Source organism: Gambusia affinis, linkage group LG05 (genome assembly GCF_019740435.1).
Source record: "Gambusia affinis linkage group LG05, SWU_Gaff_1.0, whole genome shotgun sequence".
In the NCBI taxonomy this organism is placed as follows: domain Eukaryota; kingdom Metazoa; phylum Chordata; class Actinopteri; order Cyprinodontiformes; family Poeciliidae; genus Gambusia; species Gambusia affinis.
The window spans coordinates 8,832,352-8,849,990 of NC_057872.1; the positions used below are offsets into that span (position 1 = coordinate 8,832,352).

The 17,639-nt window shown below is 38.4% G+C and overlaps 1 protein-coding gene across 7 annotated transcripts in view; it reads right to left on the reverse strand.

Annotated features, from left to right (window-relative positions):
- Positions 1-17,639, reverse strand: part of trak1a (trafficking protein, kinesin binding 1a) — a 34,280-nt gene that overhangs the window by 13,000 nt on the left and 3,641 nt on the right. For 3 of the 7 annotated variants that reach the window (XM_044117858.1, XM_044117853.1, XM_044117860.1), the window contains exons 2-3: positions 15,123-15,317; positions 2,342-2,418 (exon numbers count right to left, since the gene is read on the reverse strand). In XM_044117858.1, coding sequence (XP_043973793.1) covers positions 2,342-2,392 — 51 coding nt within the window. In that variant the 5' untranslated portion in view covers positions 2,393-2,418; positions 15,123-15,317. Of the gene's footprint in view, positions 1-2,341; positions 2,419-5,774; positions 6,262-11,323; positions 13,381-15,122; positions 15,318-17,490; positions 17,564-17,639 lie in introns of those variants that run through there. The other 4 variants (XM_044117857.1, XM_044117856.1, XM_044117859.1 and 1 more) reach the window with 4 other exon arrangements.

The following is a 17,639-nucleotide window of genomic DNA, read 5'->3' on the forward strand; positions in this document are numbered from 1 at the left end:
AACAACAAGAACAAGTGAGTTGGTATACCATTTCTGACTTTATTTCACAGTTAAATGTTCAAACTGGTGTTTTTTTCTCTTTTGCTTCTCAGAAGGTGGGAAGACAAGTGGAGAAAGTCCCAAGTTCAGGAATTGAACCCTGAACCGCTACGTCTATGGCTATTAGCCTCCACATCATTACGTCACACACCACCCAAGCTACATCAGGTGTATGTTTATTGCTCAAGAAAAAGAAATTTATTCAATCAGTTTTGAATAATTAAAGTGTATTTAAGTAGAATATCAGTCTTCTTAGTAATATATTTGTCTTAGAGAGGAGGAAACATCAACAAAAACAAAGTGATAAAACAAAATATGAACTGTACATGCGTTTATTGCAGGCATATTTATCAGAGTTCCTTCATGAGAGCTGCGCAATATACCACGACCAAATTTTTCAGAATTCCAATACCACTGTTCTCCAGATCAGTATTGCAAAGAAGCAATAAATATTAGCCAGTTATACAAGTACCAGGAAATCTGGCTGTCTGTGCCAGTAATATAGTTGGTTATGCTTAAAAGGCCAGAAAATGTTTTAGGAGGATGTTAAAAAAAACTAAGATTTACTGAATAGAATACTCTGTTTCCAGAGTAACAGATTATCCTGTTACTCTGAATACTAGAGTAACAGTATTCATTAAAACCACTTCGTCAAGTGTTTGTTTATACCGTCACAAAGTCATCAAAACCTTTGAGTCGAGTAAATAAAAAAACCTTAAAATAGATTAATCTCTTATCGCAGTAACATAAGTGCACGTTCAAATCTTTTTGGAAAAATCCAACATTTAAAATTTCATGTCATTTACTCAGTGGGGTAAAATGTCACCTTAAAAAAACAAAACAAAAAAAACAACAAGTTTTAACAGAAATTAATGGTGTCACAACAACTGGTCCCCCAAACACTTCCATTCAAAAAATATCAAAAAAGCTTTTTTAAAATTTTTTACTTAATAAAAGTCTAATTTTCCATCCATGATTCTCTTTATTTCCTGCGTTATTTCGTTCAGCTGCTGGCCAGTATGAAACTCTTATTTGTTTTGTCAGCACACGGTAAGCAGGCAGGTCTGAGAGGTAAAAAAAAAAAATCTCTAAAGGTCACTGTAAGGAAACGGCAGCAAAGGGTATGATGGGGTCAGGGAGTTCTCTAAACGCAAACCTGACATACCGTCTACATTCCAACCATCACAATAAAATCAAAAATGTTTCCAACCTAAACAGCTGGAGAATGCTAAACTCTACTGGGACTTCAACTGGAACCAAGTGCTCTGGTCGGAGTAAGATTGAGATTTTCAGCAACAAACACTCCAAGTGTGTCTGACGTGAAGTGATAAATAGGTGGGAAAACACTCTGTGCCCAAATCTGATGGAGAATCTATGATGCTGCGAAGCTGCTTTTCTATAAAATAAAAATAAAAAAACAAAAAAAGCATCACCAGACTCAACATCAATCTTCTTTCATGGCTTTCTCTATCCTCCAATGGGACTGAAGAAGAGACGAAATCAGGAGGAGGATTTCACGCTAGAGGACTGAATACTGTCCTGTTTGCAAAATGTGGTCGTCTAAAGGGCGACTAATAATTATGCCATTAGTCATTTTCTTAAAACAATTATTTCTTACAATGTTTTCCCCCTGTTAAATACACAGAATTAAGATTTAGATTTTTTTTCAAATTATAATTGTCCGATTATTCTACTGCAAATACAAATCCTTTCATTTCGAAGGTTATTCATTAATCATCCGAAGGACTGGCAATAAATGAAGTAATGGAATAAATCATGAGCTGAACATACAGAAAAGGCTGCTATTAGTCATACCTGAACAATCATTAAGGGCTTATTCACCTGAGGCTGAGTCTGCCGCCTCACAAACATTTTATTTCCTGGCAGTAAAAATAGCCTGACACACAAAGGAAGCAACACTAAGCTGTGTTTCATGTGCAACTGAAGAACACAAAGCAACTGGCCTGGTCACAACCAGAGCTTTGTCCAGAGCAAACCTGCAAGCCCATCTGAGTGTTACATCTCAAGCTTTATTTGACAGCGACACCATTCAGTTTTCAGACACTTTTGTCTCTTGATGTCCTACTTTATGCTCTTTTTTTTGTCACTGACTGGGAGGTGATACATTAAAATATCAGCTTTAGGAAATGAGTTCAACGATGTTGTTCTTTTGACCCTCAGAGAAAATCCCACGTTTTAAATCGTCACTTAGCAGGTCCCCGACGTGAGTGCTTTAAAATCCCTTTAAAAATGTCGCCTTCTGTTTGATCTGCTTCGACAGATTTTACTTTTCCGTACTGACCTCTTCCAGCAGTCGGGTGACAGCGTCAATGTCGCTGTAGGTCTTTGTCATCTGGCCCACTCTGTCTGCACACAACACTGCAGGAGGGAGACACGGAGGGAATGGTAAGTTTCAGAGCCAAATGTCCAAAAGAAGATCAACAAACAACAACAACTGCACTTAACGCACATCTTAAAGCGGGCATTACAAACGTGACCCTGAGGATTTCTGCCTTAAATAAAAAAAATAAAAAGAGACAAACGGTCACATTTAAAGAACATTGCAAAAATTGTTTACACCTCACTGATTTATGCACATTTTATCATGTTACAACCAAAAATGGTAATGCATTTTATTGGAGTTTTATGTAGCAGAAAAAGGTTACAAAAAGAGGATCAGGCAAGGAGAGAATAAATCAAAGCAGCGCATAGTAACTCTGGAGGAGCTGCAGACATCCACAGCTCTGGAGGGAGAATCTGTTGACCACAGAACTATTAGTTATACACCCCAAAATTTCACATTTTGAACGTTGCACTGCACATCTTCCTGAACACAGCATCTTCATGGCAGCATCATGCTGCGGTAAAAGCTTTCTTCAGCAAAAAAAAATCCTGGAAGAAAACCAGGATGAATACTTTTGCGAGACACTGGAAGCTTTTAGAGGTCAAATGGTGCAGAAAAAAAAAGCATATTTATTACACTACCAATTTGAAATTCAAAATAGAATCACCATTATGTCTTTGAATTGCTGATTCAGTTATATGGAACCTTGGACCTGCATAGCGTGACTAGTAAAGGTGTCTCCAGTATTGACCCTGACAGATAGAAGTGGGTGGTGGACCGCCGTTTGTATCATCAGACTTCAAATTATATAACTTTGCATAATAAACAGCTCATCACCCCCTGGATTTCAACTTGCAACCATCACAGCCGACATGTAACCAGAGTCTAGCTGCTCCCTCTGCAGCCTTCTTTTCGCTTCCAGTTAGAAGCACATGCATGATCAAAATTCAAAGAACAACCTTTATTACCCACATAAACAACACGCTAGTCTTTAACCTAACTAATGAGTCAGAAAAGATAAGCTACTGAGCACAGTGTCGGAGGTCAGAGTGTAAAACCGCAACCCTGTTCACCTCTATTATTTTCCATCTCCTTCATTTGCAGATTCAGTTATCATTTCCTAGTGGAAGGTACATGTCTCATCATGGCTGACTTTTCCACATGCCACCATTGAAACCCTAAAAAAAGCCAAAGAAATTTGATCACATCTGATGCTTTCAAAGTTTATCTTTAGCAAAAAGGGAATGTGATGCAAGGAATATGCAAAACAATAATGCAAAAAGAGTCGGCCCATGCAAAGCACACATTTTGTTATCAACACTTGGAGCAACAGTGTGGCTGTCAGAAACAAGATATACAGTACGTTGCTAAAGTATTTATACCCCTACAATGTTTTTTTCTTCTTCATGTTTTACAATGTTAGGACCATAGCCTTAAATTTAATGTAATGGAGGGATGTTTAGATATGACCCTTCAAGTTCAACAACAAATGTAGGTGTTAGAATGGCCTAGTCAAAGACTAGACATAAATACATCACCTTACAGTACAGTATAGTTTGAGTACGGCAAAACTGCTCTGTGTTATCATATTGTGCCTTCAACCTCCGTTTGTTATGGAGCATGCTTGATTTGGAAATGTTGGCAGTTTTTTTAGGAATCTCATGGTTAAGGTTAAAGATCAAGACTATTTAAGGGACACACACGCACGCACACACGCTGTAATACACGTTCAGCCCCAGATCCACCCATATGCTTGCCAAACCACAACAAATGTCTTCATCTGCTATCTGCCTTGGAAGCGTGGAAGGACAGGGTGCAGCCTGTTTACCTGTCATACTTTATATTTGTGTACGTGCAGCTAATCAAAGCGCATGCTGGCTTATTTCAGCGATAACACTCCTCCCAGGTGAAATGACTAATCGAAAATACACGACGATAAATTAATGCACAAAGGCTTCGGTGCCAGGAGGACGTATTCATACTTTACTGATTAATATTTTAGTAACAATTTAGCTCTGAAGACAAAAGGGGGAGAAACATGTTGATGAGAGAAAGTCTAACAGAACAGAGAAGGTAATTTAAGAAAGACATGTTCACTCTACCCACTACTTCTTTAATGTGAAGGACATAATAGAGAAGACGCATTATGTCTTGTTCAGCCATGGCAGAGAGTTATATTAACATTATAATGGATGTTATTAAACAATCAGCTGAACATATTAGCCTGTTTTTATTCGTAATTTTCAAGGCTGACACATTTAGCCCACTAGTGAGCAACACACAGGCACTAGGAGACTAAGACAACACATAGAAATGAGCTCTTGTTATCTTAATCAATGCCCTGAACACAGTCTGATCGGACTGGTGACATGTAACACAATGGGATTTCACTAAAATAATCATTTCCTTATTGGATCTGGGTTAATATGGCTTAACTATTTATAAAAATTAACTAGCACAGCATAGCGTCTCTTGTCAACAGAAAACTTAAGATGCGGCAACATGTAAAATGCTAACGCATGTTTATATTAACAATACAACAATCAATTTTTCCCCCCGGGTGATTTCCAGTGGTCTGATTTGCCAAGTTTGATTTTGTGCGATTAAAAATGATTTTCTGAAAAATCATAACAGGGGCAGCGAGTTCCTTCACAGATTTTCAAATCAAACAAAAACGAAAATGCATGTCAGCATATGTCAAAAGCAGTGCACTATTATATATTCCACACAGAAAAAAATTGATTAAAAGTTATTGACTGATGCATTAATAAGCCAAAAATGATAAAATTTCTCACTTCTGATGCATTTAAAAAAAAAAGAGGAAAAAACCCCTCATATTTGACCTGTTACAAAAATGGTTTAATTCCGATCACGGAAAAATCAATCAGGGAACCTCTGATTATATTGATAGTTTTACATTTAAACATCTTGGGTTGTTTTCTGTCAGTGTAATTTGTAAGACGGCTGATTGAATCTGCAGTGTGGAGTTACAGACGAGGCTGAGGGGAACCAAACTCTAAGGCAACACACAAGAAGAAGCTGTTGTTGTTTTAACCAATCAATCCCCCAAAGCACAGTCGGCTAGCAATGCTGATGTGCAACACACAATGCGGAAGCATAAGACATTATTTCCCAATTCCATCTGGGTTACAATTCATCTTAACCGTGATTATGATATGAATTACAACAACATTAGAGTTCATTATGTCATTCAGGGGGGATGAGCTATACTGTCCAGTGTGAGACAGAGCCACAAAGGAGGGACTGCACCTGCAGGACAAACACATCGTTCCATGGAAAAACAGCAACGTGCACATTTTTTATCTATATGCTTTAAAACAAGCAATGAAGACTGTTGATTATCACACAGTCTCTACTGACCAGTAGCTACCTTCATAAAGCATCTGCTGCTCCTCATCCATGTCTTCATTCTGCTCATTCTGTTTGTATCTTCCATGCCTGGAGAAGCCAGGTTCTGCCTCTTCATCCTCCTCCTGCCGCTTTGTGCTTTCATGAATGGGCAAACAAACATATTCCTCATCCTGATCCTGGCTGGAGAAGTCCACTGCGTCCTCATGGCCGGACATGCAGAGAGCCATCCTCCCCTTCTGAGGCTACAGCCAACCAGTAAACCCCAAAGTCCTCAGAGGCAAAGCCATGAGTCCTACCTGGGCCCAGTACATTGCTGTAGGTCTGGGGTTTGACAGACAAATGTTTGCATTTCCCTCTCGCAGAGCCTGCCTCTCTGACAGGGAAGATCCCGTGTTTGTATGTGTTGGATAGCAGCCTGATGAATACGTAGGAGCGTGAGTATCAGCTGTCCCTTATCGCAGGTCGGTAAGAGACTACCAGACAGATCAACTCCTCCTCCTCTCTTCTCTGACTGGTCAGTCTGTGGCCTGCTCTACTTCAACACAGACACGGGGAAGAGAGGTACATCCCCACTTGTCTCATATTTAAAGTTAGAAAACTGGGTTGGAGCAGATTAATACAACAGATGAAGGGCTTTAAAGAACATAATTCCTAACTCTGTAATCCGCAACTGTTTAACGGAGATTTTTATTTCGATGCTGGAGAGACACTGGCAACTTAAAGGTGGAAAAGTTAAAGCTGTTGAGTGCTGGCTCTTACTCAGGTTAAAAGGAAGATAAGACATTTTACAACCCCTCTCAGGTGACGAAACCTTGGTACAGCCCATCCCAGCCTCCATGGCGACACTGAAGCTGGGCAAACAGCGACAGCCACTGGTTTCCAGGGCGTGGCGAGATAAACAAAACCCCGCAGGTGAAAGGTTTTACATGGATCCAGCACACAGTATCATCAAGCAGAAAAATATTTCCCTGTCTGTCCTTGTCCTGATAATATGCAGTATTGCTACCTTTCAAAACATGCATTCCTTTCAAATTGTGTCATAATGGCATTTTTTAAAACCAGAGAACAGGTTCGGGCAGACAGTAGCCACCATCCCTCAGCCTGGTTTTTCCAGTTTGATTCCTGTTGAAAAGGACAGCTTCTGCCCTCTCACTCAGGAGGCAACCAATCATCGGAAAAACGTGTTTAATTCAAACCCAATGAAAGTTGTTCATTCAGGTTGTTTGCTGTGCTGGACCTCTTGAGGGGATAACCTGATTCTAACAGAACATTTTATACACAAACCAGCGTGCCAAAGCGTCCAGACACTTTAGCCGAGTTCCACACAAACCAAAGGGTCTTTAACAGACTTCCAAGTTGCAAAACATTAAAACAATAACAACAAACTTCCAACTCCAGTCCCTGGGAAGTAGCCTGTGTACTCACAAACTGTGTCCGGCCTGCATTTTATTTTATCATTTATATTGTCTTGCAGAAGAACCAATATGTTCTTGCATCTTGACACATCCACAAAGCACTTTAGTGCGACTTTATATGTTGCTCTACTTTATGTGACAGAAAGGAAATGTAAGGAATGAGTTCGGCCATGAATAAATTTTGATCATAGCTCGTTGCCCCGCTGGAAGGTGAACTCTTCAATGAGTCTTAAACCTTTTCAGAAAATCAACAGCTTTTCTTTCGGTTCTGCCCTTCATGCTGTCTAATTTGGAACTGGTGGTGCAAAAAACTCGGTTTGCTTTTCCAACACCCGAGAGTCAAGTCTGAGCCACGATGTCATTAAATCATAATAAACATCTCACCCAGTTCATGTTTGAACCTCCCCCTTTTTTATTCTGAGATTCTGTGAAGGGCAATAATGCATGGATGTAGTTGGACTACACAAGTGACATTAATTATGCTAATACCCCTGTAAAGAGATGCCCTAACATCACTAAAAACTACTCCACCTAGTAGTACTTCTGGTTTTAAGGAGGTTCACTTTAACTTTTGAAAACAGTTGAAATTAGGAAAAAGCTTTTGACTAAAACATTAAATATTCTCTTCTGTTCAACAAAATGAAACCTGTGAGCCTCAAACTTTTAGAAGTGATCGTGAGCTTTAGTCCAAAATGCCAGTCCTTTGCACAAAACCTCACGCTTTTCATTGTAATTAGTTAAGAAAAGTGATTCCAGCTCTGGACGACCTTGCATGTCCCACAGAACAGCTCTGTTGTTCTGCGGACAATAAAGGGCTTCTGCACAAACAACATTTCATTGCTTTCCTGGTCACATTCACTCTTCTCAGCCCGTATGTTTTGTTTCATTCTTGCTTTTGTGCTTAATTTTAATAAATTGGATCAGTTTCTCTTAACAGACGCGCTTATAAAGTTACCAAACATTTCTAATAAAAAGAGTGGCTTTATTTCCAAAAAACAAAAGTGAAAATAAATTTGCTGAATGAGTATCTGAAGGAAGTCAACTTTTAATTACGTTTTTCTACTCTTGACAGGTTAAAAAGTCTGAATAATTAAATCAAAAACAATTTAGAAAGACATCCCCTATTCCCAGGCGGCCCCCACATTCTCATTGAAACAATAGATTGGGGTTTTTCCCACGCCCTTGTTCTGATTGGACTCAGCTCATTCGGACCAGTTTGTTTGAAGGCTTCTAAAAGCGACAAGCAGTGTTGCAATCTGCCGTTAACAAAAAAGGGACTTGGAGCCACATGCAAATCACTGAGCTAAATATAAGCCAACCTACTTCCCCCTCCATCCTCATGCCGAGCTCAGAATAAAATCAGCTGCTTGCTATTCCTGCTTCCATGAGGAGATTTGTCAAAAATAATCCTCTCAATCTGGTTGCCAAGAAAGTCAAAACACCAAACATTAGAAATCAAAGCTTGGCTGGCAGCCACGGTTGAATAACACAGCTGGAGATGAAGTCTCATGGTGCTGAGCTGCACCACACTGTGTGTTATGTAAGAAAATCTACAGCATCCCTGAAGCACATGGCTATTACGACACTGACATGAAATTAATTAATTTCCTCCTCCATCCGAACAATATTCACAAGAAATGTGGAATTAGATAACAATTAAAATTAAAATAAAAATAAAAAAAACCCCAAGAAATTCACATGAACACAGTGGTGTACAGAACATACCTAATCTTAGGTCTCAGAAATAAACAGCGTATTATGAGCTGCAGGTCAGGTGACACATTTTACTGAAAGCTGCAGTGAAGCCAGATCAAAGCAGGCGACAGCAGACAAATCACAGCCACAGCCTGGTGAAACGCTACTGACTGCTACTGACTGCTGCCGTTAGCCTCACCTGTCACATGACCAGGTACCATCACCCCAGGCATCCTCAATGAGTCACAGGCACCAGAACCAATCTGTGGGACCATTACCCACTGTATCTGGTTACACACTGGCGCTCCTGAAATGTAACCCTACATGATGCTTTAACTGACCTTGGCGCATTACATAAATACTTCTCACTGCACCAACACCTAAGGAGATTTTACTGCTTGGTTATACCTTTACATAATTACCCCCTTGTTGTTAGTCATGCTTTTGTTTCATTCATTCATTCATTCGAATGCGCTGTGGTTTCTAGTAAAGGACATTGAACAGCTTACAAAAAAGTTAAATATCTATTTGTCAAGGCGCTGAAGCGCTGTGATTATATTGCACATCCAAATAAGTGCATTTAGGTAACATCACTAACCACAAAGAGAATCATTAAGATGCAGTTCAATTACATGCTATGTGGTTTATTTCAACAAGATCTTTCCTGTGTGGCCACCATGCTAAATGGTAGCTCTTTTGCAACAATAAACTGCTCTTTAATCAGCCAGTCAGTTGAGATTGTAGCATTTTGTATAAACTCTGTTTTCTGGAGGTACACCTGAACATGTATTGCCAGCAAATCTATATCCAGACACAAAAAACCTGAATAAAACTTACATTTTCTTTATTTTCTGTCACCACTAAGTTTAAGTTTCATCTGGTTGCTTTAGCCCTGGATGGACCAGCTAACTTGTATGTTTTCGCAAAACCAGAAGGTTGCATTCAGAATGTCCCCGAATCTGAAGCCAACATTTTCTTCCTCTTCAATTTTTATTAATTTTATCCACTGTGAATTACACGAGAAGCCCAAATGTTAGAGCTCTTGTTCTGGACAGGTTTCTCTTTTGTTGCTATTGGAAATCCATTTTTAGGATATTACAGTTTTACCATGTGTAAATTCTACATAATGCCTTATGTTATGCTATAACTAGAGTCAGAGAAATTTACATATTTCCAGCTTGAGCAGCTAGTAACAAACATATTTTAGTGAGAAATTTTGCGATGAAAGCAGAAAGGTGATAACACTTCTGAGGCATTTAGATTTTTAATGTCAAGTTATGTTATCTTGATATTCATTAACATTATTGTGTGTTTTTCTAATATTGTACATCTTGTCTAAGTATTAAGACATTGCACTGACAACAACACTCTTCATTGTGAGAGTCTGTAACTAAGGGAAGAAGATTCAACATTAACTATTTTTCAGTGATTAGTGGATTTCAGCTTACAGGAGTAATGCCACTGTTTTGTCTTAAATTTTCAACCTTTTCCTGTTATGGAATAGGTTGGATTTGGAAATGTTGCTGTCAGATTAAAAAATTTAATTTATATTCTCTTGTAAAACAAACAAACAAACAACCAAAATAAACAAAAACAAAAAAAAACAGGCATTTTTTAAGTGTTCTTTTATGCTCGCTGTACAAATCAGGCCAATTGCTACTATAATCAATGATACAGCAGGATGGCTAGAGAACAAATATTACCGAAAAAGTTAACAACATGTTGCAAGCGATTATCAACGGTCACTACGTGCTTGTCCAGGAGGAGAGAATGCTGAAAATCAATGACTTGATGTAGTCTGCTGGGCTTCCTTTAATAGAAAACGTTTGACTAACCAATTTCACTATTAAATTGAACTTGAATGCACTGTTGGATAGCTAAGATCAATTGGATTGGATTTAATTGAGTTTTCTGTAAAGCCTTTAGGTGACTTTTATTTGTTGTGAATTGACACGATATAATATAATATAATATAATATAATATAATATAATATAATATAATATAATATAATATAATATAATATAATATAATATAATATAATATAATATAATATAATACAATATAAATTGAAATGAGTTGAAAATTTTGTATTTTGAACACTGTTCTAATATTTTAGCCTTTATAGAGATTGTCAAAAATAAATGTTAGCCATAATCAATGGCTGACATTTATTTTACTGTCCAGTAAATAATACTTCCCATTATTGTACACTGTAAATCTGAGACAAATGTTAAACTATGCATGTCTTCATATAACAAAAACTTTATGAGCAGTCCATGACTCAACAAATCCTAACTTCTTAACGATATGAACAGCATAGTGTGACTGCAGAACCTGATTATATATTTCATCATACAACTGATTTGTTTCTCTTGTTGATATTTGTTGTGAATTAGTGCTGTATAACTATACTGAACTCAACTTTAACAACTCTTACTAAAGTATATTGTCTCTTACCGTCCGTACACTCTTCATAGTACCAGTCCAGTTCATAGTAGTCAGCCTTGACAAACCTCTGGCCTCTTGTGTGGCCTCGTCTCTTCATCCTCACTGCTCTGTTAGAAAGACGCACCAATGTTCCAGCATGTTTGGCCCTAGCATCTTTGGGATGTCCAGCATCCCGGCATGGCTAAAGGAGTGCTGCTACCACTTAAATGTGTAATTCCAGATAGCGTCTGTGGATCAGTCAGTCATTTCTGCTTGCCCATGCTTGGTGGTCAGCAGAGGCCACACAGGTTAGAACAGGTCCTCTTATTCTCATCATATATCCTTTCAGCTTGTCTGTGTATTAGTACTATTCACTGGATATCTGGTGCCATTTTAGCATGTCACTCCACAGAGATGTTGCCTGCGTCATCAGCTGGAAGAAGAAAGAAAAAAATCACTGTTGTGTTTATTTCCATCAGCGGATGGTCTTCTGCGAGTCTCCCCTTGTCCTCTAGTGTGTTGTCTCATTTTTTCTGTTCATCAGTTTTCCTCAGTCACTCCGAAGCTTCAGAGCAAAAGCTGTAAATCCCATCGTCTTCAGGTCCATTTAAAGCTTCATGTTGGTTTGTCTTCCTCTTTTGGCCGATTCCTAGGTGATTCAGTTCCCTTAAGTTCCAGTTCTGTCCTTTGTCTTCCCTGTTACAATACTACTCACTAACACTGATCCACACATGGAGCTCTGCATCTCTTACAATGACTCAATGAATACACTGACAAGCAGCAGCAGCAGCAGTCACGGGTTTTGCAGCAGAAATGATGCTAACCATGACCACACTAAAAGGGAGGGCTTTGAGGAAGCTTCTGGCCAATAAAAAGGAAGATTAATTCCCAGCATGGTCCCGCCTACTGCTGCATGTCAGCGTTTGTTCCCTCCTCTCTTCTACTTTGTCCTTCTGAGGGGTTGCTACAGTAACAGGCTCCGACTCCAAGGCCTTTCGGCATGGAGTAGCTGTTAGCAGGAAAAGCCGTGTAGCGTTGGCAGTGGTGACGTGGCTGGCCCAAAATGAATGAACATTTTTGCCTTTAAAGGGAATCAGTCACCACCTTGAGAGTGATGAAACAATTTCACCAGACGAAGGCAGGGAACATAATTCTAACCTACAGTGCATAAAAAATACATATAAACCGCATTTTTTTTAACTGATAAACACAAATGTGGCGTAAGGTTATATATATTTCTTAGATTTTAATGCACTTTAAAATACACTGCTTAAATGTCTGATTGATTTCAATAGCGTGAAAAACTACAACAGTTATTAAAAGACGTGAAACTAGTTTATTAGTAATGAGCTTAAAGAAATATTAGTTACTAGCCTGCTAGAGTACTGCTGAAGGATAGTTAAAGATTCCTTAAATTATGCTAAAAATGCTCACTTTGTATGTGTTTAGTTAATTTATTGGTTTTAACATACAAATATAAACGAGAAAGTTCTGTGTTGGGTAGGGAATATGGAAAATAACAACAAACATTGGTTGCTTTAATACGTCAAAAGGCTCCCCAACCCAAGAACTATTGCTGGTCCACTGGCGAGTGGTTGAAGTGGGGAGTGAAGACTGAAATAAATATTTTAAAAAGTTCCTGAGAGAGAAAGAAGAAAAACAAGGACGTTCATTATGACAACGATCATGCCTTCATCTTGTTCTAATTACAGACATTTGTGTTGGGTATTTCTAATATTTGTTGTTGTTGTTGTTTGTTTTTCTTTTTAAATGATTTTTTAATGTAATTTTTTTTTATCCTCCTTAATTAGCTTTTGTATTACATTTTTATTTTTTATTTTTATTGTTTCTTGGCTTTTTATGTCTTCAATCATTGGTATGGTAGCTCCTCACTTTTCCTGGACAGAACATATACAGGGCCGCCTCCCTGGCAAAGAGGGGTTGCAAGATAAGTTTTCCTACTCAACTCAGTGAAAATATTGTTATGGAGTGGACAAGGTTACTGCCGGTAGGTTTTTTGTATCTTCCGTATATGTTCCTTTTGTTACGTCTTCCAGGATAGTATTGTGTTATGACTGAGGAGTGAAATGTGTTGATTAATATTAAATATTTTCATATTAATTTATAATCAAAAGGGGGGAAATGTCATGGAAAAATTACAATAAGGTCACATCTGCTAGTCTGGTCATATGAAATGTTTGTGAACTCTCACCAAAAGAACTATTTGGGTTTCATGTAGAAGGTTGGAAGTTGTTTTCTACAGCTGCGTCAGAACCAGACTATCTCACCCTTTGTTGTTAATTCTTTATCTTTGGTATAAAACTTATGTGTTGTCTCTGCCTGGGAGAGCTTAGCGAGCTTTTCATCCAGACCTGCTTCATTACTGATTGTCCTACAAGCTCTATGAATTGTGCACGATACATGAATAAACCTGACTGAGTGATTTCACCTGAACAGTGCTTGGAAATAGAATTTTTTTCACGACACTGTTTAAAACATGAGCTTGTGATAATTATTTTTGACTGTTCTGAAATATTACCAAAAACATCTGATCCAACCCCTGGATCTATTTCATTGGAAGAAATCACAATTAAAGTTATTTTTTTAAAACCTTGATTTTTTTCAGTATACTGTGCTTCAAATCTTGAAAATGTCAAGATTTGTAGTAAATGTTAGCTGAAAAATTTCCAATGCAAATCAGAATAGAAAAAAAATCCAATGGAATCAATTCTACCAATCAGACAAAATATCAATATAATCTGTGTTTGGTTAAATCTGTGGGTGGCATGTCATCGCAGCAGAGCTGATCAGCTGCCTCCATGTCACCATCTCCTCAGACACGACCTTCTCATGTAGCAGGTCACGTTAGCACATGTAGCTGCAAATGCAAAGCTTTGAAAAAAATGTTGTAAAAGAGTGCTGAAGATGTGATTTAAGATTGGGCCTCTAAGTGGATAACTAAATGCTTACATGATGAGGCGTACCACTCTTTATGATGTCTGGTTTGATGCTTCGTGCAAGCTGCCTAAGCCTCGTGGCCTGACAGACCCCCATATGTCCCAACAGAGCTTATTTATAATGCGCCCTCAGGGTGCCGACACCCAGACCATCTGTCAGAGGTGACAAGCAACTTTCATTCATGGCAGATCCTGAGAGCCAGGAACTGTAATACCTGGAAAATACAGACAAACAAGAGGGGGGAAAAAAAGGCATGGCAGAAATCCCAAAGAAACCTTGACCTTGACCTGTGTCTGCACAGGCCACAGTGACCCAGTAATCACTGATCACAGAGGTGAAGTCTAAGTTTTCAACTGAGAATATAAATAGAACGTGTAATCTAATTTAAGCAAATTTACTCTTACTCTAACCGAGTCACTATTCAAGCAGACAGCAATTAGAACTGAATAATTAATGGTGAGTAAAAAACTAAACAGACTTCAGTTCTCTGGGTTTGCTGCGTGCAGCATCGGCACGTGTTTCAGTGAGCCTGCTTGTGATTATTGGACTCTTAGGCAGCTATGTGGGTGGGTGGGTGTTTTCCAGCTGAAACGGTGGCAACGCTGAGGCAGTTTGATAAGACAAAAGCAGACACATGCATAAAACACAAGTTCAGAGCACAACACAAAGCTGAACATTAACCCGAGTGTTGGAGATGCAGCCGGTGTTTGTTTTGGTAACCAAGTCCACACTTGTAATGGAAAGATGACCGTCAGAGAAGAATGTCACTAACCTCTCCGACTTAAACAATTAAGACTTTTCTAAATATAGTGATTATTGTAACAGTGTTCGTTTTTAGTTTGGTATTACTTCAAATTAGAGTTAAACTTACAGAAGTATTTGAAGGTCTCTTCTATCTGTTCATTGGTAAGGTCAAGGGAAGAGTCGGGATCCACCAATGGCGTGTGCAGCCAATCATCCTGATCGTAACCGAAGATGGTGTCGGCCCTCAGCTTGTAGACAGGCAGCTGCTCCTCCAATAGGCTGACAATCTCGAGCTCTGGCAAGTCAGCACTGTTACACACATCTGCACACAGAGAAGGACAAGATAGTGTTCAACTATAGAAAAACATATTGCCTTTCTTTGGCAATATGTTTTTCAAAACAATCATTAACTTCTGTCAAATGGTGGATAAGGTTAGCAAAAAAAAAAAAGCCACATCTGACGAGTGAACTTCAAACTCCTGGTTGTTACATCCTAGAAAGCCTTTTTCCCTAATACTAAAAAAAATTGTCTACTTTTTTCTGAGGAAACATTTGTTCCCTTAAAGAAGTGCTGGCTGTTCATTACATGCAGTTGAAAAATTAATAACAGACATGGAGTCAGCTAAAACTGAAGGTGGATGTTGCCCTCTAGTGGGCGATCAAGGAAAAAGCTGGGCTATTTAAAACAATGACCAACTGAAAATATAATATTGTAAATCATTATAATTGTATGGAATACTGTTCATGATCTGAAAATTATACCTCGAAGTAAAAGAAATCTGATAACACGTGCATTACTTTACAAAAGCACCAACATCATTTGAATTTTAGAAATGTTCAATAACATTATTACAACCACAAGTTTTCTGTTCATTTACTGGGATTTCACTCTATTGACCAACACAAATTGAACAGGGAAAAAAAAAGATACACAGCTTTAAAATTTGAGGATAAGTAAAAATGTGAAAAGTGAGGCTCATCCATTCTACAACTCTGGCAGAAAGCCATAGTTGAAATATTTTTCCCCAGGCAGTGTAAGAGTCGCAGCAAACATCTGCGACTCAGTTGCAACCAAAACTGAGAGCTTCGCCCAACACACAAGACACAACGTCTGACAGAAACAACCCTAAATATCTGATGCCTATAAGGTCTCTGCACAAAACAAAATTCATGTTGTAGTTGTGTTTTCCTCAAGAAATGTCAAACAGCAAAGCTTTAACTGACCACATTAGTAAAAACACTGAATGAGAATCAACACAGATTCTTTGTGTTGCTGTTCTGTCGCTTCACTGTCTGTCTATGACTCCCTGACAATGCCGTCTGTTACAGTTTGCTAAACCAAACTGAATGACTGACTGTGCTGAAAAATGCACATGCACTCACACACACACACGCATGCGCGCAACAGATGGTGAATCATTCAGCAAGCAGACTCAGTAGTTTTCCTGTGTGTTTTAGTACACAGGAACATGACCCATATTCATAAAAAAATGAAAATATTAATCTGTATTTTCAATTGACTAATTTATGTCTCCTATAGAATGTAAATATTCTTTTCAATGTCTGGAAAATAGTGTGGTTTTTATATTTTCTGTATGTAACCTTTTTACATTGTAACATTGAATGGTTTGATAGAATCTGAACTTTACTATCCATCAAATCTATGGATTTTTTTTTATGCATAGGTACTTGAAAACAATTGCAGCAATTTGGTTGATTTTTAGGCATTTCTAGGTAAGTCTAAATGTTTTTTCCAAACAATTTTTTTTACATTAAGTCCACTGATTTTTTCCAAACAATTTTTTTTACATTAAGTCCACTGATTATAGGAATAATAATTTTTAAAAAAACATAAAACAATTTACTGGATTCTGCTTATGTATATTTTGCATTCTTGCTGAAAACTGTAGAAAAGACATCCTATTAATGAGAATAGAGACATATTATTGTTGGGAAACCTGCACTAGTCAAGCAGTTAGAGAAGGAACTGAAAGTAAAGCAGAGGTAGAAACTTCAAAATAAGCTCAGCACAAACAGCTGGTGATGTTCTGTCTATCACAATCAATAAATGCTTAGATAGGATCAGGAGAATTTCAAGTTCCAGGTCACTCTTCAGATGTAAATATAGACCAGATGAAAAGAAAAAAAAAAAGCACCAGGAACAGGATGACATTGGTTGGATCAGATGATAGAATACTCTGCTGTCACACCATTAGTCAAAGCAATAAACACATCGGGATGAGCGCAGCTGACGGAATCATGGTGACGTCTGGGGAGAAGAAAAACCCCAGAAAACCTTTGAAATTCAAGATCAACTACAGCAGTAGTGTCCTGCTGCTATACTACGATACGAAGCACCCAGCTACCAACACAGCACATTCAGTAATGTGGAAGCCTGAGTTAGGTAACAGAAGAGCAGCGAACCCACACATTACAAGCATGAGAACTGGTTTCCAACTGGCCACATGGTACTGGAGTCACATTGCCGAACCAACCTGGATGAGAGCGCTGAAGAGTTGCTTAACAGAAAGAAGACGTTCTGACTCTGAAGTTCAACATGGCCGCCTCCTGTTGACCACCACAGTGGAGCAATGCAACTTGTGGAAAATCTTCCATCATGCACTCAAACAACATTAGATCATTC